Here is a 22260-nt window from a genome sequence, read left to right as displayed (position 1 = left end):
AACTATGGTAATAACAATCACGTGATCGTTGCATAGCCCTGCCCACTCAATATCGACGTAAAAATGAAGCTACTAAATAGCTCATTGCTTTGTGCAATACTGACATGTCTGTTAGGGTGCAATCTGGCTGTTGTTCCAGTACAACCTGGGATGAAAGCCTTCTCGTCTGCTATCAAGGACGGATTACTAGAAGCTAACAAGGAGAAGGTACTGTACGAACACAATACGGGTCAACCAGGAGTTATCACTGAACAGTGGTTCACTGGAGTGAAGGGTATGGACCAGGACACGAGGATTAGAATATACATTGATAATGAGACTGAGGCTAGTTTGGATTTCCAGTTGTTCCTTGCTCATGGAATAGGTTGTAGTGAGACAAATGAAGTTAACAACATCCCATGGGGTACAAGGAGAATTGCTCACTCAGCAGATGGAGGAATATACAATACTTACCGTATACCATTTAGTAAGAGTTTTAGGGTCACCGCAACTCGACCCAGGCTAGGTCTGTTCTGGTACATCATTAGAGGTGTGGAGAATTACCCCCTGATATTGGGAGACCTTCAACTACCCAGCAACACAAGACTCAAGTTATACAAGAATGAGATGGTAAAACTACAACCAAAACAGTTTGTGACACTGGCCAACATCTCTAGTTCAGCAGGAGCAGTCTTCATGGTGACACTGGCTGCTAGCAGCACTGACTACAACTACCTGGAGGCTTGTATGAGAGCATACATTGATGGTGACCAGCAAACAATGTGGTTATCATCCGGTACTGAAGATTTCTTCTTGTCAGCCTACTACTTCAACAGGGATATCTACCACTTGGATAACGCTGGACTGACTTACAAAGACAATAAAGGAACAATGAGTGCATACAAGTTCTTTGAGAATGATCCTTTGTTGTTTAGTAAATCACTGGCCCTTGTCTGGAGGTGTGGTGAGACTATTGATGGTAAAGATGGCTGTCCTAGTAACTGGCCACCTCCCCAAACTGACCAGGGGAAGACATATGAACTACCTGACCTGGCAGCTACAACTGTAACAACATACACTTGGGTGTACCAGTGGTATATTAGTACACATACAATCAATAGTAGCTAAATGTCTATAAATTATGTGATGATCAGTTGAATTAAAACATGCAACTGCTCTATTAGAGTAGTTTATCATTATTATCTTACTGGCCACATTATGTTGTTACACATTCATCATCTTCAGGCTTCTGGTTCTGGCTATGTATGCATTTGGTCTATGCCATTTATTCCCACATAAAAGAAATTGGCAAACTGTTTGATGGCACCTGGGTATATAGGTACAATGATGAGTTATAAATGCATCATGTTTCTGACTCCCTGCATGCAGCTACACAGGCTTCTTGTGGGTCCCTATATAGTGGGATAGTGACTAACATGTTAGTTCATGGCTGATGCCTTGTTACACTACTTGTCCGTAAGTATCCATCAGAGTTAACATCATCTGATTATATTTTGATTTTATACATACAACAGTTCCATATATCTATCCAATGTGTGGCATATCCTCACCAACAATCCACTTGCAATCATCATTCATCTCTCTGTATAATTATTGTGTTTTGTCGTGCATGGCAGACACTATGTCCATAACCAAGTTGCCATAATTTTTAAGAACTCAGAGTAACTGCAGATCTACATGGGATTTCATTAATTGTTTAAAAAGGTAATTATGTCTTGTTCATTGCATGTGCATGACTCTGAATAGCTTGATATATATATAGTTAATTACCTGAAATGTTAATGAAAAAAAATTTTTTTTTTTAATGTGACAGAAATTATAGGATTTTCATTGCGATACGATATTGATACGAAATAGGGTAAGTATCGAAATTGATTTATTTTTTATTCCGCGGCCCTAATGGCGCTCCCATCCTCTCCGATCTTTAGCTAGAAGTTAAACCTAATTTTAAAAAGCAGAAAAAAGCAGCTAAACCGGCCTAGAGCCTACACAGACCTACAAAAACACCGCATGGACCGCCAGTATACACACAGCAAAACCCCCAGACGAAATTTCCATTTTCGATAATTTTTAATTGTGTGGGTGGAGTAATTAGCTACGTGGGCGGCCGATTTTATATGCTTCAAATACAATTTACACTCTAAAACTATTGCATAGAACTAATAATAAGCCTAGAAAACTGGTAAACAAGCTTTTAGATTGTACAGAACCAACCTTCATTTCTAGCGTGATTGCACAATCACACACTATAAATGCTGTTGATTATCGCGATATTTTGAAACTTTCAATAAAATATCGAAATCTGCTAAAGCAGTGTACAAATCGATACAATATCGACAAATTATCGACAAATTATCGACAAATTATCGAGATATCGCACACCACTGAGTGGTTTTTACCATTCCTAACTATAGCTAATGTCCAGTGTTGGGACAGTTACTTTGTAAAAGTAACTAGTTACATATTAGGCCTCTATTTGGTGATTATTAGTTTCTCATCCACCGCCCGCATCCTTCTTAAGCTACCGCATGGTACGAAGCCATTATTTACTCTGTGCATGCTCAGAAGAACACGTGATACCAAACTGTTATAATTTTTTTTGTTGATGAACGCTACAATGCGCTATATATCGCCAGGAGAACTATTGTTTCCTTAGCAAATTGCTGCAGTGCCAGTTGGAATCATGTTCTATCGACTTCATCAAAGCAGGCTTTCAGTTTACTGTCGAAGAACAGTTGACGATCATGAAAAGTAGAATCAGTTGGTGAAGGAAATGTTTGTAATACAACTTGGGCAAGGTCTGTACATCAGTGTGTTAATATTATAAAATAATGATAATGGCATAATGGTAATACTCTCCCGCCTGCATCATAATAATTAGAAAGGCTGGATGAGAAACTAATAATCACCAAATAGGGGCCTTACTTGCAACTGAACTATTTAGTTACAGTCACATATTACCCATAAACTATAATAATATTACATATTATATTACTTTGTGTCCACAGCCTTAAGCTGTCACATGTGAAACTACCACCTTATCACATATGACATGATTGTGCTGTTGGACAATGTGCAAATCTTGGTTATAAGTAAGAAGCTGGTGAATAAGCTTCATTCAGTAGAGCTTCGTTACTTCGTTGCGGCTAGGCAGTACTCAGTAGATCACAAACGAGATTAGTAACTTCATTACTTGTAGTAATATTATGTAATATCAGATTCTTTACAGTAACTATAACTATTACTTAGGTAACAAGTTATATTTGTAAGTATGCATGTTGCTGGTAATATCAGTGAGTGGACCAACAAAACTTCATAACATCATTGTTTTCTCCATTTATTTAGGCTTTTTCCTAAGAAGCAAACCTTATACAGTTCACATCTGCTCACTTTTTTTAATCAAGTGTTTGGTAATGCTTTGGATGGCCAGAGCTTGAATAGCTAGCTGTCAAAAAACCAACAATAATTATATGTGACTGGATTTTGGAAAATCACCCTTATGGGTGCAAATTTAAAGCTTTGTTAGCTACTCACCAGCCTTGGCAGCTACACCTATGGATTTTTCAGCAAAGATGGAGCAATTCACAACCTTTAAGAGCAACTAGTGGCCAAGGTAATTCCTATAGAGTTTTCCGCCATTTTAGATATGTTTCTTCACCAGTGTTGCTGTATCACGAGTCCTGAAAAAGGGGTGGGGGTGGCGGGGTAGACTACAAAATGTACGAGAATGGTAATTGAAGGCACCAAACCACAAAACAGCTCGTCAGAGGCAGGAAATAGACTGAAATCTCAAGAGATAGACTACAAAATGGACGGAAATGGCACCAAACCACAAAACAGCTCGTCAGAGGCAGGAAATAGACTGAAATAAAAAATCTCAGGAGATAGACTACAAAATGGACGGAAATGGTAATTGAAAGCATCAGACCACAGAACAGCCCAATCAGAGGCACGAAATAGATTGATATCTCACAAAACAGACATACATCACACATCCAGCTCCCTGCTCGTCTGTCCAGAGTGTATGAACCCCCCCCCCCCAAAAGCACTTTCCTGTTGTTCACAGACCTGTACAGACGTCTGGTGTTATACAGGCCGCCAGAGAACAGTCCACCAAAAGCAGACTCGACAAGTTGAAGGCAAGTGTGATATGGAAATTGTGAGCTAGATAGTGCAGCAACTTCATGCTGGTGTTATCTCAATTTTGGCTTTTTCACCCATATGGTTGATTTTGCTAAATCCAGTCACATATTATGGTATATGCATGGAACTGCAGTTTGTGATACAGTGGTGTTGTTCAGACTGATTCTTCTATTAGAGTATAAAGAAGGGTATAACCAAACAGCAGGTGTAACTAATCACTGGACTGGACTACTGAACTGGAACACACTGGACTGAGTTTTTACACATTCTGAGGTTGGTTTTATTGAGCAAAGGGCCTTCAGAGAACTTGCATGCCTTCAGAAAACTTGGGAGTCTGCTACTAAAATGATGAGTGTGAGGAGTGGAGTAAGCAAAAACTGACCTCTAGTGATTTCACAACTCAATTATTATGTTCTTTTACAGTACAGTAGGACCTCACTTCGATTATCCGAACAGTGCGGTGACTGTTCTATTAGGGTATTTTGTCAATAGGTGTATGTTCTATTAGAGTATTTTGTCACAGGTGTATATTCTATTAGAGTAGTTCAACAGAGCTCTGTATATAAATCAATGGGCTTCATTTATCCGAACAAATTCACTTATCTGAACACTATATATACCTATACTCCTTATCAGTATGCTGCAGGGAATGTGCTAGTTATGGTTAACCAACGATAAAGTCTTGAGATAGTACCAAGTTTGTAAAATGCTAATAAATTTGGTCACATATTATAGTATGCCAACCGGCACATGTAAGTACTAATCATGATAACAGTAGAAAAACCCTACAGTTGTGCTGTACATTCCATGTAGGAATGGATTTAGCTCCAATAGATTGTCCTAAGAAGGATAGTGTCTGAGGGGTCTGAGCTACAGTATTTAGTTACATTCTCCAAAACACAATACACTAAGAAGTGTATAAATGCTGTAGAGCATAAGTAGTGAAATCAGTATGTCAGTTTTTGCTGACTCCACTCCTCACAGTCAATCATTTTAGTAATATACAAGTTTTCTGAAGGCCCTTGGCTAGCAAGACTCAATAAAATCAACCTCAGAATGTGTAAAAACCAGATATGCCAGTCCAGTAATTAGTTACACCCATTACAGCACTATAACTTCCTTCGGCGTCAAAATTTTCACAACATTGCTACTGTATACATTGTTTCAAACATTTCACAGGTGTATGGGAGCCCAGCTATTGTCAACTATATAGTTGTGATTATATCCACTAGTGTGGTTGCTGTCCATTTTGTAAAAAAAAATCTTGGATCAGCCAATGACTATAACATGCCTTGTCACAATTGTCACCTACTTGTGATATCCTGGATTATGTAGCATACTGTGTGTCAGTGATGAAATATTGTTTACATTAGGAGCAATAGTGAACTACATACATGGACTAGATACACGATGGGATGGCAACATAATATACAACATGTATTGGTGGCCTAGTTATAAAGGGGAGAAATTAATTAACAATATAGAGTGGAGTGCTATTATTGTTTATGGTAGTCTTCCATAAAAGGAGCTGCCACCTCCCATACCTGTACAAAAATTTCCATATAAGAAAACATCAAGAAATTTAGCTAAGGCATACTTTTCCTTGCCGGAGTAATTCAGTTACAGTATTAATGTCAGGGGCAATGTAGCGGTCTCTTTCCATTGGCCTAGAGGTAGAAATTTATACACTTACTGAAACATTTGTACGTTCTATTAGAGTGTTTCAATTTTATGACAGGATTTTTAAAGTAATTTTTAACTCACTTGACAGTAGAACGGACCAGTTGATACACTGCCTCAAGAGGAGGTGTTGTCTTGAGAGGTCGATGGAACTCCATTCCCTGACATGCAATCAACAGTTCAATACCCAACACTACATCACATCATAATATATCAGCAAATGATATTATTATCCCCTATCATACCAGTTTCAACATGTTCCACAACTGTTACTGCCTTCCTAGCAGCAAACCCTCCCATGGAGACATGGTCCTCTGTACCAGCTGAGGTAGTCTGTGAGTCGACCGATGAAGGATGAGTGAGCACTTTGTTCTCTGATACTACAAGTACATACTCAACACAACAATTCACAATATCCGTTATCTTACCCAGAGCAGCTGCAGTATAGTGGGGCATCATAAACCCTGTACATGTGTACCAATATATACCACTATGGTTATCAGCTACAGTACTGCAATGGTTAAAATGTCCCAGGAAGGGAAAAGGTCTGGTACCAAATTTATAGCCTATCTACCTACATATAAAATTGTGATGCATCTATTCATCAATGGCACCAGACCTTTTGGAACAACGAACACTTGTAAGTTATACCTGAATTGAGGCCACCATTACTAGTGAGGAAGGCTGGTAGACCACTGTACACTAAACAAGTTAATATATCACAGATCATATAGCACTACTAGGTACTCACCTGGGTTAACTAGTCTCTCTATTCTTCTCTCACTGAGGCTAGCTAACTCATGTACACCAATAGCAAGGTAGTCTAAGGCCTACAGTGATGGTGCTAGGTTAATGATGCTTATATGAGTGATGTTACCTTAGCTGGATATTCACCATGGAAGTTTCCACATGACAAGGTACAGTTTCTGTCTGCAATTATCATCTGTGATGAGATGAGATACAAATAGTGACATGTTACTAGTAGTGTGATACAAACACCTATTCATTCTAGATTGCTCTCTATATTAAGTTTTAATAAGTCAATAATTGTTTGATAGCATTTATTTCCACGGTGAATGTGTTGGATAAGGAGGATGAGAAAGTGTCTAAGTATCACGCTCTGGTCAGAGAAGCTGTGGGCTACCATCAACTTGTGTTATCCTTATTGTGTTTGGCCATTCTAGCAAGTATTCTGCTGTCAACTCACATACCTGAATAAGCTTCTGTCTTACTAACAATAAACAATGGTTTTACTTAAGCAGTTTTTTGCTTGAATTCTAATATTGTTCTGTACATTTCAATCAATTTGATTATCACTTTACTACCATACTACTGAGATTTACAGCAGTATTCAAAATTGCGGCAGTGGTGAGAACCGGCTTTGATCATTACTGCAAAAATCATCACACTGATTGTTATGTACCACACTATTCAGCCATATATAGCATCATGTGATCTGGATAGAGGTGCAAATGCCAGTAAATATTTGTTATAAAGTAGACACCAATTTCCACAAGCAGGTAGTCAATGATATGCTTTACAGACATAAATTACTCATAGTAACAAAACCAGAAGACATTAAAGTTGTGTCCCTTGAAGTATGATTTAGTGACCTCACCCTGATTAGGTGCCAAGTGCCTACTGAAGTGTGCATTCCAGAAAGTCAGGCAGATGTCATAATTGATTAACCTCAAAACATTCCCACACTTAAAAAACAAAAAAAAATTTCAGAACACATTCAAAATTTTATGACAAGAAAAGAGTGAAAAAGATTCTCCTGAGTTCTCTTGTATGGAGATAGCTGCTACACCTACACCTATTAGCTAACTGAGAACAACCAACAATAAAAATTTTGACAATGCGATTAAGGAAATAGCTATAATAAACATTGTAGTGGAATTATTTCGAAAAGTTGTTTGTATTATATCATTTGGAGGATTGTATTCTTAAACAATACAGTTGGTAGTAGCGTTTCCATGCAAATAAAACCTTACACTTGCCTATACACTCAACACCCCAGGATCATAGTGTTACTTACAGGGTTGTCTGTAGCACTGTTCATTTCAGTGGAGATGATTCCTTCTACAAATTGTATAGTGTCCCATGCTATTCCATGTACCTGGAGGTGGGGCTGTAACATCACATGATCAAGTGAGGGAGTGTGTCTTACCTGTGGACAACACCTCAAGCTGTAGGCATCTTGTACTTTACCACAAGACTTGTGGCGAACTGTAAATCTACAAGTTACTATTAGAAATGTGATGTTAACACATGTTTACCTGATATCTCAGAGTAATGTACTTTAGAATGTAGCAGAGACCTTAGTCGTGATGCTACCAACATTTGCCCATTATGTGGTCTATTACGATGTATATCTGAAGAAGATGAAACAGTATGAAGGAGTTAGCATATCACAGAACATACCAGCATCGTAAGCTGCTGTGGTCCCTTGAAGTACCTCCAGTGTGAGTGCAGCTACAATATCTGCCTGTCTGGCAATGTTCTTAGCTCTGTGTACAGCTAAACAGACAAATGATATACAGTGGAACCTGTCTATAATGGTCACCTTGGGACCAGATATATCTGGCCTTTATATACAGGTGGCTGTTATAGAGAAAACCTGTACAAGGTGATCAGCAGCATTTTAGTGGCTATGGCCGTTATAAATGTGTGATTATTATTAAGAGGCTCGCGCCAACCGCAATACAGTAATATTTTAGTACAGAAAGGACAAGGTGAGCTTGTTATGAATGTTGGTTATAGCTATTGAATACATTTAAGCATTGAAGCATGATAGATTATATAGTATTCATTGAAAGGCAGGAAGTGTGATAATTGAGCATTAATTGAAACGGTGCCGTGGTGCCACTTAACAAGCCACCATAAAAGGTAGCGACCGCTATATGAAGGAGAAAGTTATGTTGTATAGTGATGCATAGGCGAATTCTTGGTTGGCCGTTATACGCGTTAGACAGGTGACTGCTTAATGCAGACAATAATGCATACATTTGTATGGGAAAATATTTGGGACCTCGTGTCCATGGCCGTTATGCAAAGGTGACCGCTTAATCCAGGTGACCGTAACACAGGTTCCACTGTATTAAGACACTACAATGTTGGTGAATACCTTCAGCTCCCAATGAAGTAATTAGTTGAGTGCCATTAATAAGAGCCAAACCCTGCAGAATACAAACAAGCTTATTAAATGTACCATAAGGATACCCACACCTCTTTAGCTGCTAGTTGTATTGGCTTTAGTCCATTAACTGCCAAGACCTGTAACAGATTATGTTATTTGATACATGCATGTATGTGCACAGAGCACATGTAACAACCGTAGTGTATGTATGTCTACATGTATTGGTACACTACGCTTACAGTTTCAGCATTAGCCCATCCTGTCTTAGCACTCCACATCTCTCCTTCCCCCATCAGCCCAAGAGCAAGGTGTGCAAGAGGAGCCAGATCCCCACTAGCACCCAGTGTACCCTTCTGAGGGACCAGTGATAAACATGATGCTATACAATACACACAGTAACACATACACACAAAAAAAACAATGACATGTTACCCCACCATTAAGAGCACCAACAGCTTTTAGTAACGTCTCCACTCTAATTCCACTATACAACACAAAACCTCAACTACATAACTAATAAACTACATACACTCATATTTTCAGCAGATACAACTTCAAATGCTGCAAAACATAAAAAGGCTTCAACACTTAACGCTCTTAATTACAACACTTACCTGTATCCCTTAGCTAACACGTTAATTCTCAGTGCTAACAACATCCTGCACTGCTTCAGTGTAATGGGGTCACCAACTCCTATACATACAGTAATATGGGATGTGTCTACCTCTTGTGATGACTCACCGACTGCATGAGACCTTATCAGGTTTTCTTGTAACTCTCTGTAATAAACACATGTTAATACTATCAAGCATCTATAGTGTGTAATGGCTTACTCCATTTTATTTCCATCAATCACGGTATTAGCAAACTTTCCAAAACCAGTCGAGATGCCATAAACAACTGTAATAAAGTACACAAGAAGTATTTGTTGTTTGTGAACTTATCTCTATGTTGCACATTGTAGCAAACGTATTTTTATACACATGCCCAACACAATAGTGTCAAGCAGTGTACACATATTTTTGAAACAATGACATATACACACACGTCTATCTTCAAGAACTAAGATGCCCATAATACCAAATATGTACTGAGGAGAGTATCCTACTCTCATAGCAACAGCAGCAATATTAGTAGCAGTAGTAGCAACAGCAGCAATAACCATAATTTACTTTTTCTCTCAGCCACCACACCATCAACAAGCTCTCTGGCCTTGGTCACATTTTGAAGGGCTGCGTCTGACACCTAATGTTACCAAATAAGACATCCTCCACCACTTATAGATAACACACCTTCACTCTTAACTTTCCTTCCCCAATTAAAATTAACTGGTCCACAGAAAGAGAACAACCATCCAGTTCTATTGTCTAAACCATAAGCCACAAATGGATTATTAAAAGCAAACTCCATTAGCTGACCTCAGCAGCATTGTTATTGATGTTAACAAAGTTATGATGCAATAGTCTTTGTTCATTGGTTAAGGAATACACAAAAGGAAGCTAGTAGCTACACTTAAATGAAATCAATATGTCACTTCTATAACTATGCCTAAGGACAACAGAAGGCTACTAACCACAAAATACCATTATGCTATACAGAGCAACCTGGACACTTGAAAAATGAGGCCTCACACCTGTGGATTTTTAAATCTGGAGTCTCAGAGTATATTTATATCAATTTACATTAAGGATACATTTGTGAATCCTTCACTGCAGCATTACTGCCTGCAGTGTAATTGTCCATGTGTTCTGGCCCTGTCAAGGTACAACTTAACATAATTCACAAGAAATTTCTCATTTCACTTACCCAAAATAACGTGGTCCCCATCTCTCAGAACATCTTTCACTTTATCAGAGCTATTCAGTATTGCCCCACCTCCAGCACACACGACTCGTAAACAATAACTGGTATGGGCATTAGCAATTCGTTTAGACACTTCAGTGAGTAGAGTTGAGATACTCTCGTCCCCTTGTGTTGGAACAACGTGGTAGTCTCCCGAAGTGAATAATCTCACGAATATCTTCATCACACTCATTCCATAGCTATTCCATACACTCAACAAGGACGATGGACGTATTCAGATGGAACTACTATTACAACTAAGCCTTCTTCTGATAGCCCAGGGACAGGTGCGGACAGGTGCTAAAAAGTGGAGTACTTTTTTTTTTTTTTTTTTTTTTGGATTTGAGGTATGACGTGGGTGTGAATTCACAGGTTGTAAACAAAGCAAAATGGCCGATTTAAAGGCAATTTGCGCGGGCTTACCAACTAACCCGTTACCCACTCGTCGATCAGGACGGGATCACAGTATAGCACACGCTCCTAACAGAAGCCCGTGTCTCTCTAAAGACGAGAAAAAGGTGACAGTATAGTGTAATGTGATATTTAACACAAGTTTCCCACGAATAGCTGTCCTTGCAAAATGCGTTGAGATATTTCCCTCAACAACTTCACTCCACTCTAGCTAGGGAATTTGTTGAAGAACTGAACCAATATGGACACATATACATGTACCGTTTCATTCCTCCCATTGAGATGAAGTAAGGTAGTGTCATGATGTACACTAACCATACCACATTATATATTCCTCAGAGCTTACCCTATAAACCAGTATCCTGCCAAGTGTATACAGGCTGCTGCCATCATGCATATGATTATGAACAATCTAGACCACCAGGTAGCTCAGGTAACTGACTAGCTAGTATGTTACTACACTGAAGGAGTACTCTGTGTGTATGTCATTAGTTTCCTCATGAATTGGTCACTTATGGAGGAAATGGTCAGGTCCTGTCCAACTGGGCCCAGGTAATTACATTGGAACCTCAGTTATCTGAATCCCTTGATTTAGATTTGATTTGATTTATAATTTAAACTCAAAACCAGTCGGCCCCAGCCATTCTTCCCTGGTTGAGTACTCACCCTTCTGACCAGGGAAGTCTGAAAAGTCCATATCTCTGAAACTGTGTATAACATAGCGTAAAGAACATTTTTATTATCAACGTAACAGTCACTACTCTAATAAAGCAGTCATTTCCGTAGTTCGGTTAACCGAGAATCCGGGGTCTGGATAACTGAGGTTCCACTATAATATGGTAGATATATCTTACACATAACCTGTGTGTAGTTCTGGCTGCTTATGAATTACTTGTCAGAACTAACAGAAGAACAGACTCTAGTGATGTACTCTGGTCATCCGATGGGCTTGTTCCCTAGTAGCTCAGCTGCCCCTCGTATGGTAATCACTAATGGGATGGTCATACCAAACTACTCCTCAAAGGAACAATATGAGAAGATGTTTGGATTAGGAGTAACTATGTGAGCTGTTGTGTAGTTGATGCAGTTGTCCCCCTCTATCTGAAGTATGACACATTAATTACATCCTTTAGGTATGGCCAGATGACAGCTGGTAGTTACTGTTACATAGGCCCTCAGGGCATAGTACATGGTACCACACTCACTGTACTCAATGCGGGTAGAAAGTACCTGGGTAGTGGTGAGTTAGCTGGCAAGGTGTTTGTCACGTCAGGTCTAGGAGGAATGAGTGGAGCACAAGCCAAAGCCTCCACCATTGCTGGTTGTGTGGGAGTGATAGCAGAGGTGAAGTGTATATCTTTAGTATGTTCTGAATCTGGTATTGACCAGGTGTCCATCATTAGGTGAATAAAGCTGCTCTGGAGAAGAGATATAATCAGGGGTAATAACACTTCTACAGCAAAAGACCATTACAGATTTGTGATTTATTACAGCTGGTTGATGGAATGGACAGATGATTTATCCCATTGTATGCAACGAATTAGACAAGCTAGGAAAGATTGTATACCACTTAGCCTTGGTTACCATGGCAATGTTGTGTCACTCTGGTAGGCAGTTGAGGTTCACATGTTATGGTTGTCATGACAACACATTTAGGCAGAGGTTGGTGTTAGAGTATGAGAATACAGGAGAGTTGTTAGTTGAGTTGGGATCTGACCAGACAAGCCTTCATAACCCTTATGGGGGCGGCTACTATCCAGTACAGCTGTCATTCACTGAGGGCCAACACTGCTTGGAGACTGATCCTGAAAGGTTCAAGGAACTGGTACAGGAGAGGTAAGTGGTGGCCTCACATGATGATGGTCATGTTATGCTCTGATAGCCTGAGGCTACATGTTGACGCCATCAACAAGCTGGCAGCAGCTGGTATGCACTTCTGGGATTATGGGAATGCCTTCCTACTAGAGTCTAGCCGAGCAGGTGAGATCTAATTGCATGATACAATTGTGGTTGTCTTTCCAGAATCCAATTACACATTGTATCATAAGCATAAAATTTTGCAATGAACGAAGTTACTGTCTGTTGAAGTCTACAGATTTCATCAGCTACTTTTCAAAGCCATCCTTAGTCAAATCAAATGTAGTATGAAGTTGTATAATATTATTCTAGGAGCTAAGATCACCAAACCAGGGGCCAGTGCTGGTACCTTCATTTATCCTTCATATGTTCAGGACATAATGGGGTATGTAGTGGAATAATGTATTGTAATTGTATTATTGTACTAATTTTACAGTGATATCTTCTCACTGGGATTTGGACCATTCAGGTTTGCACACTACAGTAATAGTAGTGGTTGTCATGTTGGTGGCTGCAGGTGGGTGTGTGCATCAGCACTACCTGCTGATCTTGAGGTGACGGATAAGATTGCTTTATCTGTCCTTGAGGGCATCGTAAAACAGGGAGGTATGTTGAGCAGTGTATTTGACTAATTACCAATGGATGGTAGTAGTACAATCAAAGTGTGGTGGTGTGCAAAAGAGCAATTAATTATAACCTGCTCTGCTGCAAGAACTAGATTCTCTGCTTCTATATCAAAAGAGTAATTGTAGTCTAATGTATGTTGTATTAGAGTACTAAAAGTGCAGTGGTTACAATGCATGAATTATTAACACAAAATTTACCCAGTACATACTTTTGTGTCTGTTTTGAACCATGGGTGACATTAATGGTCGTTTACAAGAGTCACATACTGTAGTGTGAAGGACTGTATGTGTGGCATGTATTTACCATTATCCCTGATGTTGCTTTGCTGCAAATGCTGTTCACACCATTATTGTGCTTTAACAGTTCCTGACCATGTCAAACACCAGTACGAGGATAACTGTCGCTGGATCAAAGAGGCTGGACTTAACAAACTAGTGGTCGGGTCACAGGCCAGGATTCTCTACTGTGATAGAGATGGTAGGATGGCACTAGCACTAGCCTTCAACAAGGCTGTGGCTGATGGTAAACTACAAGTGAGTCAGTCTTCCAACATGACAGAACTGTTTGGGAGTAAATAAATAGTAAATTATTTCGTACCCCTATGTACACATATACATTAACCCTTAAGCCCACGTAGTACAGTAACTTACATGCCTTAAACAAAGTACTGTAACTTCGTAAGCGTACGCTACACAATTTGTCATTCTACTTTTGGATACCTAGGGGTTTACCCTAATGCTAAACTGTGAGGCCAAAGCTCTTGCCATGTGAGCAAAGAAACACACAAACCCATTGCATACATAAATAATCCATAGCTCTATGGTAGTTGCTGCTGTAAGTTTGTTTGCATATAATACCCATGGCCTATAAGTTTGTTTGATTTTTCATTAAATTTCCAATGAGGCCTTATGTGACTCGTGTGATTAAATTCACAATCAAAACTAAACACGTGACAAGACTTTTAAGTCACTGAAATTATACCACTGTTGTTTATTGCTTCATAACAAGTAAGCCTCTGTAGTCAAGTAGCCCAGTTAATGGACTTTAGATCAATGTGTAGTTTTAGCATTATATCACATGAACTCAAATTATCCTTCATAATGTCACCGTTTATGTTCGTGTTGTGTAAACACATGTTCTCCAAATTTTTGTTGGGTTTAAGGGTTAAATCTGTAATGATAATTGGCCAAAGCTGGTTAGGGTACCAATTACTGGTTACCATATATGGTATTAGGATCCGGTGGTGCTGAGTAGAGATCATCATGATGTGAGTGGGACTGACAGGTAACCATAGTAACACACACAACCTCAGAACATCAATATCATGATGCTACCTCTAGTCCATACAGGGAGACAGCTAACATCACTGATGGTAGCATGTTCTGTGCTGACATGGCAATACAGAATGTGATTGGTGGATCATTCAGAGGAGCTAGTTGGGTAGCTATACACAATGGAGGTGGAGTAGGATGGTCAGTGTGTGTATGTGTACGTTTAATGTACAATGCTTTGAATGGTGCAAATTTACGACTGATTTTCAGAAATTACAAGTGTGATTTTATCACACCTGCAGGGTAAACTACTGACAGATGCAAATTAAAGTCATAGGCTGACCATCATAGTGTGGTGGATTGTTTGTAGTTTGAAAGTACCGAAGAGTATTAAGCTAAGGAGATATAAAGCAAAAACCGAGCATGTGAAACAAACACAATTGAGATATTCTAATAGAACAGTCACCAAGAACTTATATTAAAAAAACTTCATGAAAAATGTCCTATTTGCCCAAACCCTTTACCACTTTGCTGCTACTTTCAGTTGCTCATCTTATTTAATTTCTGCCTGTTCTACTGTACTACACCAGTATAGATCTATCAGTGGAAGTTCTGTGTGTGTGTTGCATTAGAAGTGCTCGGAAATGTGTGCTCTATTAGAGTACTACAAAAAGATTGATGAATAGTGAAAATAAAATAGGTCTATATGTAAGAATCATGTGATTGAGGTGATAGTGTAATTTGTTGTCATGCCTACCAGCTAAACTGCATATGTAAACTAGTACATGTGTCTGAGCAAAATCCAATTTGGTTGGACATGTTATTGTCATCAATTTTTATCTGCGATGTTCCTTTAGGGGTGAGGTGATCAATGGAGGATTTGGACTTGTACTGGATGGCAGTGAGGTAAGGTAATCCCTAATATGGCTGGAAAGTTTTGAGGGACAGAATTTAACCAGGGAGTTAGTAAGTGTTTTGTGGAAGATTTTTAATGCCTAGTACTGTTTTCAACAATAGCATATTTTCAAAAACTACAGAACACTGAAGATTTTATCCCTAATATTTCAGCCGTATGCTAGACTCTTGAGTTACCAGTCTTATTTAGGAAGCTGCTGAGAAAGCCAAGAGTATGTTGAGCTGGGATGTGTTGAATGGGGTAAGATGAATTGTTCAGTATTGTTGTTATAATTTTGTGTGTGAATACTTTAGCTTGCTCGACGTAGTTGGAGTGGACATCCCTGGGCACAGCAAACAATCTGCGCTGCCATGGCTACTAATCCCCAATTAAAGGTCACCGTACCACATCATGTCAAAGACCAGTCAGTGATTGAAGAAGCAATTGATTAACTGATAGTTTGTGTTTTCTGTATCACAATTATTCAAATTACAGCAAAACATTACAGCTTTGTATTGTGTCTAGACCATTATGTACATGTATAATAACATGATTATCTACCACTGGTACACCCAAGTGTATGTTGTTACAGTTGTAGCTGCCAGGTCAGGTAGTTCATATGTCTTCCCCTGGTCAGTTTGGGGAGGTGGCCAGTTACTAGGACAGCCATCTTTACCATCAATAGTCTCACCACACCTCCAGACAAGGGCCAGTGATTTACTAAACAACAAAGGATCATTCTCAAAGAACTTGTATGCACTCATTGTTCCTTTATTGTCTTTGTAAGTCAGTCCAGTGTTATCCAAGTGGTAGATACCCCTGTTGAAGTAGTAGGCTGACAAGAAGAAATCTTCAGTACCGGATGATAACCACATTGTTTGCTGGTCACCATCAATGTATGCTCTCATACAAGCCTCCAGGTAGTTGTAGTCAGTGCTGCTAGCAGCCAGTGTCACCATGAAGACTGCTCCTGCTGAACTAGAGATGTTGGCCAGTGTCACAAACTGTTTTGGTTGTAGTTTTACCATCTCATTCTTGTATAACTTGAGTCTTGTGTTGCTGGGTAGTTGGAGGTCTCCCAATATCAGGGGGTAATTCTCCACACCTCTAATGATGTACCAGAAAGCTGCTTTGGTGGGTCGAGTTGCGGTGACTCTAAAACTCTTACTAAATGGTATACGGTAAGTATTGTATATTCCTCCATCTGCTGAGTGAGCAATTCTCCTTGTACCCCATGGGATGTTGTTAACCTCATTTGTCTCACTACAACCTATTCCATGAGCAAGGAACAACTGGAAATCCAAACTAGCCTCAGTCTCATTATCAATGTATATTCTAATCCTCGTGTCCTGGTCCATAGCATTGCGTCCAGTAAACCATTGTTCAGTGATAACTCCTGGTTGACCTGTGCTGTGTTCATACAGTACTTTCTCCTGGTTTGCTTCAAGTGACCCGCCTTTTATGGCAGAAGAGAACGTCTTCATCCCAGGCTGTACTGGAACAGCAGCTATACTTTGTCGTAGTAGACACGCAAGGAGCAGGTAAACTGCTATGAAACGCTCCATTGTAGTTTCTTACTGCAGAGTGGGTAGGGCTGCAAGTCACATGGTTTGTCTGGTCACGTGGTCACAGTATATCCATTCCATGCGAGGCAGTGAGTGAGTGTACTAATTAAGTGTCAATACCAGCTATGCTTACAGCAGCAGACACAAGGATTTATACTTTACAATTTCCATGTGAGTTTTGATTTTCTGTTTGCATGATATTACAATTTCCAAATGCCAGCTATGTAGTGCACACTGCTCAGTGGCTAGCATAATATCTAGGGCAGAGGATTATCTATGCTTGAGGGTACTCTTAGATTTACATGCACTTAGTGCATGTAAATCTTGGGAGTGTCCGTGACTTGTGAGAAGGAAAGATAAAGTGCATGAAATTGAGTACATAGTTTGTCACCACCTGCTGTTGATAAAAATTAATACTAATTATGTGTAGCTAATACAAGAGGAACATCATGTATACTGCCAAGAATTATATGGTCAGTCAAGACTGACATAATTAAGATCTGCATGGACACAACTTTGAGTGGTTTATCAAGGACCTGGCAAGATGGTCACCGTGCATGAAGCTGGAATGGTATACATAAGGGGTGTGACCTCAGAAGCTGTAGATGTTTACCCTAAATGAATGACTGCTTTATTAGAGTATTTTGGTTTTCACATCATATAACTGTTATGTACCACATGCAGTTATTATTACACTGAAGGTCTGACAGCAAGTTGTGTTACAACCTTTGGTTGGGCCTAGGCCCATCTGCCAGAAACTAAAATTAACAGAATTAAGTTTGTCTGTATGTGATTTATCACATCTAAAGTGCAACCCTATAAGGTCCCATTGAAATGTAGCTACATATTAATTTGTGATAATCAGGACATTTATGTACAATCCCATTGGGAATAGTATTCATACTGTCACGTACACTTACAATATTCTGTCATATTTGTTCTGTAGTTAATGCCTTATGTGCAAATAATAATAATATGCTGTAGCTACATATATCGGTGTATCCAGTTTTTTACTGCAGGATATAATTCATCAGTATAATTCACTGTATTAGTGTAAATTGGTTGGTTGCAGAATTGAGGCTGCCCAGGTTCGTCATGGCCAGGATTTCTTTCTCCTTTCTGCAACTTTTCAAACATACTTTAATACATCTTTAACCAGGCTGCAGGACCAGACTTTAAACACTTGTGCCGTAAAATGAACTTGCATGGGTATGGTAGTGTACAACATAGCTGATCGCCACTGCTATATGCAATTGATGGAAAAATCACTTATATACATTTGATATTGTAGCGTTGTTTACACAAGGTACGTGGGGAGAACCCAGTCCCTAGAAACTGCATACCTGTATTGTACTGGGCACAGAAGTTAGTGGCTCCTCCCCTTTGCTTGTTGACACAGATGTAATGTCTTTCATGGAGATATGGCTTCCAAAATGAAACACAATGTATGCACAATATTTATAACACTAAGTGTCCCATTGAATTAACCCTTTATATGGCTATATCTAAATATGACTGTTACACTAAGTGTCCCATTGAATTAACCCTTTATATGGCTATATCTAAATATGACTGTTGCTATATTATGGTGAATCAGTACTATTTGATGGAAAGTTACCTTCACAATCATTCAGATAAAAGTATTGCATCTTTGCAAAACAACTCTCCTACGATGATTAGTTTAGTCTAACTTAGTAGTGCAAGTCTTTGCCCTCCCACTACCCCAATTGAAGCTCACCTTCCATACAAATAGTCAAACCTGAGAAATTAAATAGGTGGGAAACTGCTGTTAGCTACTTAAGTACATGTAGTTTCAACTATTGGTGAACTATAGCACACTAAATATTTAAAACCACCACTTCTGCTTCCAATTAGGCAGTTTTCCAAGTCAGTCCGGCACATACTGTTACTTAATAGTGTCTCACAGTGAGTGTGTGCTTAGGAAGACTAGGCTTTTATCTGTTTAGTGTACATCAATGAAAGGAGCTAGAATATCATATGATAAGCCTTCACATGTACATGTAAACAGAAATTCAAGTACAGTAGTGGCAATGTTTGAGCTAGATAACTACATTTATTGTAACATGAATTACATTATCACAATCAAAATACTACAACAAAACAGTCAGACAATAGTAACTACTCTAATAGAACAGTCACAACTGACAACCATGTACTGAAACGAATAACAATTTTTACTATTCGAATAGCTGTGAACAAAAACAACCGAATATTTGATTATTCTTTAAGCTTATACTTCTATTGAATAAGTACTGAAACCTTTTGTTAGGGAGCAAGGTAAAGCCTAAGAGCTATTTCTGTCTTTTCTAAGAGAATTTTTACAGCATAGATACATCACTTTGGTTGGCTTTTCCACCTGAATACAGTGTACAAAGTGCTAACGATTATTCAAATAGTGTATTAATGAATTGAATAGTGTCATGCTGACCGAATAGTCAAATAACCGAATAATAGTTTCAGCCACTAGTAGAAACCCTGCTGGAATTTTCTCTAGTATGTGTGTAGCTATAACCAGGTGATAGTTTAATGTGTTTTACACAGCTACTCTCTAGTCTGTACATGCCCATCCAAAATCACTGCTTGACTGAGACAGTTTTAAATGTGATTTCATGGTGGGTCATCAAATTGAAGTCTCAATAACTCATTGTTCACAGTATTGTGATAATTTCTTGTAGCTAGAAGAAACTCTCTGAAGGTTCTTTGGATGGTGCTCAAGCATGTCTTATTACCATGGCTAGATAGACACTTAACAATTACAATACTTTATAATACAATGGAGATTACTAAACTAAATCCTATGTTACCATTGACTTGCTCAATATGTCATAATATATAATACTGGTACACCTTTTATATTATAGTTACTGTAGCTACCAACTACTATAATACAGTAGATCTTTTTCAAAGGAAATATTTTGCAGATCACCGGCCATCCAAAATTTCAAGGGGGTAGATTTTCACTTCTTCGGTATCTTTTATGCATTTATAACACTTAAACAAACAATACAAGCTGCTAATTTTTGGGGAATTGTTTTTGTGGATTAGAGCCGATATGTGAAAACGTGAAGCTGGATACAGAAAGTAAATAAAGGAAACAGTTTGACTACTGATTCTATCTTTACAGGTTTTTTTTCCAATGGAGAAAATTTTCTTGTGTGCTTTGTGTGTTTGTATTATCACGTTACTTTCTTCAGTTGACCAAATATACGTGCATATTGTACCATACTGTCCACAGCTGACTGTTCTTTAGTTCCTGTTGTACTGGAGACTGGTGGTGGGATGGGCTGTGATCTGTGGAGGAAACCACCAACAAATTGTGTTAATGACTCCCAACCCTCTGTCATGTTAACTGCTTGCTTGTCCTCCACCTGAAGATGAAGTTGACAATATAACAGTTCTAAAATACCATCCATCTGACCTCCACCACAATTCTTCGGTGGTTTGTAACAATACCAAATTTAATTATGTAACGCTGGGCTTCATACTTGTAACCTTTAGCCTGATGAAGGGAACGTCATTAACAGTTAATATACACTATATTATGTACCTCAAATTTGAGTCCTTTACGGAGCACAAAGAAGCCCTTAAGATGTGACATGATAATGTCAAATGATATGTCAGCTACTAGACAGTTTCCAGAGTCCATCACAACAAAGGTGCTCCTGGGGTACTCAGTGCAGTGTAACACATGTACCATTACCATTTGTGATGGGTTAGCTATAGTGAGTTGGGTAAAGTGATGTCATCATTCATTATGTGTCACACCCCAGGTCAGGCTTTTGTGGTGGGTTAGGATTTGTCATCTGAACCAGGGTCATTTGCAATAAGTACAAACATAATGTTAGGGGTAAAAAGGTAAGTGTTAGTCACTATCAGTATAGTCCTGTAAAACTGTTTGCACTGGAAACATTTTTGATCGACAAAAATACACTTTTCATCCAAAAAGTTGCCTTGATTGCTTGACAATCTAGTATAGAAGCCTTGTAGATTCTGTGCTGCTTAGGAGTTGACTTTGATTGCCCATTTCTATGACATCTCTATCACTTGAGCCAGTGCAAACTAACCATTTGATTCAATTTTGGTCACAAATTGTACAATCCTTGGTAGTGACTACCTAGGGGGGTAGGACAAGTCCATGTGAATTTGTAATAGTATTGCACAAACACTTCACGTGAGCCAATATAGCCTCTGTACAAAAAAGTAGAGGAACGGCGCGATGGGGTGCAATACATATTTCAGTTTGCTGTTTGCAAAGGTGTGATTCTTGATCGAAAAAAGCAGTCGTTATGGTGAAATGGAGCTTATAGTGATGACGATGCATGGCAGTCACGGTTTTCACGCCAACAGTAACAATTATAGGATGTACAATTTGGTACTTCCAACAGGCAGTGTCACGTACTGTGGTGAATAAAACTAGCACTTCATAGTGCATGTGGGCTTGAAACACGTCATGACCTAAATTCCCCCCCCCACCCCGGTGACTACCCAAGGATTTGTAACAGGAGTTGCCCCCAGAGGTCATCCCTATCATACCTTGAGGTGTGCCAAGATAGGTGCATTAGTAACTAACCCAGATGCTGGCTTGACTGATAGGATTCACAGTCTACCACCCAATTACCACAATTTTTGGCTCCCAATATTTCCGTTCGTTTTTGTAGCGAATCGAGCCCTTGGTTTACGTCATGGCCTTCTGGTGGATCCCACAGTAGAATACTAAAGGGATTATACTTATATACTTCAAGTTAGTGATAAAAACGTACTAACCAGCTAACTCCCATTCTGTCGCGCAGCTTGCTAAGCGCCTCTCGT

General features: G+C 39.1%; 5 protein-coding genes and 1 long non-coding RNA gene across 7 annotated transcripts; 3 read left to right on the top strand and 3 right to left on the bottom strand.

Moving 5' to 3' along the window:
• Positions 1–48: 48 nt before the first annotated feature.
• Positions 49–1167, top strand: LOC136261276 (uncharacterized). The gene has a single exon (XM_066055252.1). It carries the CDS (start codon positions 64–66, stop codon positions 1105–1107), a length of 1044 nt encoding a protein of 347 aa, XP_065911324.1. The 5' UTR covers positions 49–63; the 3' UTR covers positions 1108–1167.
• Positions 1168–2566: 1399 nt separating this feature from the next.
• Positions 2567–4341, top strand: LOC136260510 (uncharacterized). The gene is made up of 3 exons (XR_010703567.1): positions 2567–2798; positions 3346–3613; positions 3662–4341. It is a non-coding gene; the product is annotated as an uncharacterized lncRNA (long non-coding RNA).
• A 1148-nt stretch (positions 4342–5489) lies between these two features.
• Positions 5490–11156, bottom strand: LOC136260508 (histidine ammonia-lyase-like). Of its 2 annotated transcripts, XM_066054267.1 has the most exons (24): positions 10769–11155; positions 10656–10716; positions 10381–10426; positions 10255–10329; positions 10135–10207; positions 9796–9862; positions 9704–9741; positions 9577–9655; positions 9400–9446; positions 9202–9341; positions 9052–9099; positions 8951–9002; positions 8248–8343; positions 8103–8198; positions 7994–8052; positions 7862–7942; positions 6701–6766; positions 6575–6653; positions 6475–6525; positions 6252–6287; positions 6069–6203; positions 5908–6016; positions 5741–5810; positions 5490–5687 (listed from the first exon to the last, which is right to left on the bottom strand). In XM_066054267.1, exons 1-24 carry the CDS (start codon positions 10995–10997, stop codon positions 5640–5642), a joined length of 1881 nt encoding a protein of 626 aa, XP_065910339.1. In that variant the 5' UTR covers positions 10998–11155; the 3' UTR covers positions 5490–5639. The 2 variants fall into 2 exon arrangements, with proteins under 2 accessions (XP_065910339.1, XP_065910340.1); XM_066054268.1 differs by lacking the exons at positions 5490–5687; positions 5741–5810; positions 5908–6016; positions 6069–6203; positions 6252–6287 and adding an exon at positions 6368–6397 and having other exon boundaries at positions 6443–6525; positions 10769–11156.
• LOC136260507 (urocanate hydratase-like) lies at positions 11154–16428 on the top strand. The gene is made up of 19 exons (XM_066054266.1): positions 11154–11322; positions 11372–11502; positions 11555–11648; positions 11708–11767; positions 12087–12277; positions 12349–12559; positions 12619–12656; positions 12709–12822; positions 12872–13051; positions 13098–13195; positions 13385–13457; positions 13509–13541; positions 13590–13678; positions 14063–14232; positions 14934–14983; positions 15040–15171; positions 15828–15876; positions 16076–16126; positions 16180–16428. The coding sequence occupies exons 1-19, from the start codon at positions 11194–11196 to the stop codon at positions 16315–16317; spliced, it is 2031 nt and encodes a 676-aa protein (XP_065910338.1). The 5' UTR covers positions 11154–11193; the 3' UTR covers positions 16318–16428.
• LOC136260509 (uncharacterized) lies at positions 16297–17482 on the bottom strand. The gene has a single exon (XM_066054269.1). It carries the CDS (start codon positions 17428–17430, stop codon positions 16423–16425), a length of 1008 nt encoding a protein of 335 aa, XP_065910341.1. The 5' UTR covers positions 17431–17482; the 3' UTR covers positions 16297–16422.
• Positions 17483–20610: 3128 nt separating this feature from the next.
• LOC136260504 (mediator of RNA polymerase II transcription subunit 20-like) lies at positions 20611–22259 on the bottom strand. The gene is made up of 5 exons (XM_066054264.1): positions 22216–22259; positions 22022–22164; positions 20999–21168; positions 20870–20950; positions 20611–20819 (listed from the first exon to the last, which is right to left on the bottom strand). Exons 1-5 carry the CDS (start codon positions 22227–22229, stop codon positions 20628–20630), a joined length of 600 nt encoding a protein of 199 aa, XP_065910336.1. The 5' UTR covers positions 22230–22259; the 3' UTR covers positions 20611–20627.
• Between the last annotated feature and the right edge of the window lies 1 nt (position 22260).

This window comes from Dysidea avara, chromosome 7 (assembly GCF_963678975.1).
Source record: "Dysidea avara chromosome 7, odDysAvar1.4, whole genome shotgun sequence".
Lineage (NCBI taxonomy): Eukaryota > Metazoa > Porifera > Demospongiae > Dictyoceratida > Dysideidae > Dysidea > Dysidea avara.
This window is presented reverse-complemented; position numbering and strand designations above follow the sequence as displayed.

What these genes read in the sequence shown, in the direction of transcription:
- LOC136260507 (XM_066054266.1), top strand. Translation starts at nt 11,194, where the DNA reads ATGGCCGATTTAAAGGCAATTTGCGCGGGCTTACCAACTAACCCGTTA. An exon ending in GGCAATGTTGTGTCACTCTG is followed by an intron (nt 12,823 to 12,871) that starts GTAGGCAGTTGA and finishes CAACACATTTAG; the next exon opens with GCAGAGGTTGGTGTTAGAGT. An exon ending in AATGGAGGTGGAGTAGGATG is followed by an intron (nt 15,172 to 15,827) that starts GTCAGTGTGTGT and finishes ATGTTCCTTTAG; the next exon opens with GGGTGAGGTGATCAATGGAG.
- LOC136260504 (XM_066054264.1), bottom strand. An exon ending in TCAGTCAAGCCAGCATCTGG is followed by an intron (nt 21,169 to 22,021) that starts GTTAGTTACTAA and finishes AACTCACTATAG; the next exon opens with CTAACCCATCACAAATGGTA. An exon ending in ACCGAAGAATTGTGGTGGAG is followed by an intron (nt 20,820 to 20,869) that starts GTCAGATGGATG and finishes CTTCATCTTCAG; the next exon opens with GTGGAGGACAAGCAAGCAGT.
- LOC136260509 (XM_066054269.1), bottom strand. Translation starts at nt 17,430, where the DNA reads ATGGAGCGTTTCATAGCAGTTTACCTGCTCCTTGCGTGTCTACTACGA.
- LOC136261276 (XM_066055252.1), top strand. Translation starts at nt 64, where the DNA reads ATGAAGCTACTAAATAGCTCATTGCTTTGTGCAATACTGACATGTCTG.
- LOC136260508 (XM_066054267.1), bottom strand. Translation starts at nt 10,997, where the DNA reads ATGAGTGTGATGAAGATATTCGTGAGATTATTCACTTCGGGAGACTAC. An exon ending in TGTGGAACATGTTGAAACTG is followed by an intron (nt 6,017 to 6,068) that starts GTATGATAGGGG and finishes GATGTGATGTAG; the next exon opens with TGTTGGGTATTGAACTGTTG. An exon ending in AATTACTCCGGCAAGGAAAA is followed by an intron (nt 5,688 to 5,740) that starts GTATGCCTTAGC and finishes ATTTTTGTACAG; the next exon opens with GTATGGGAGGTGGCAGCTCC.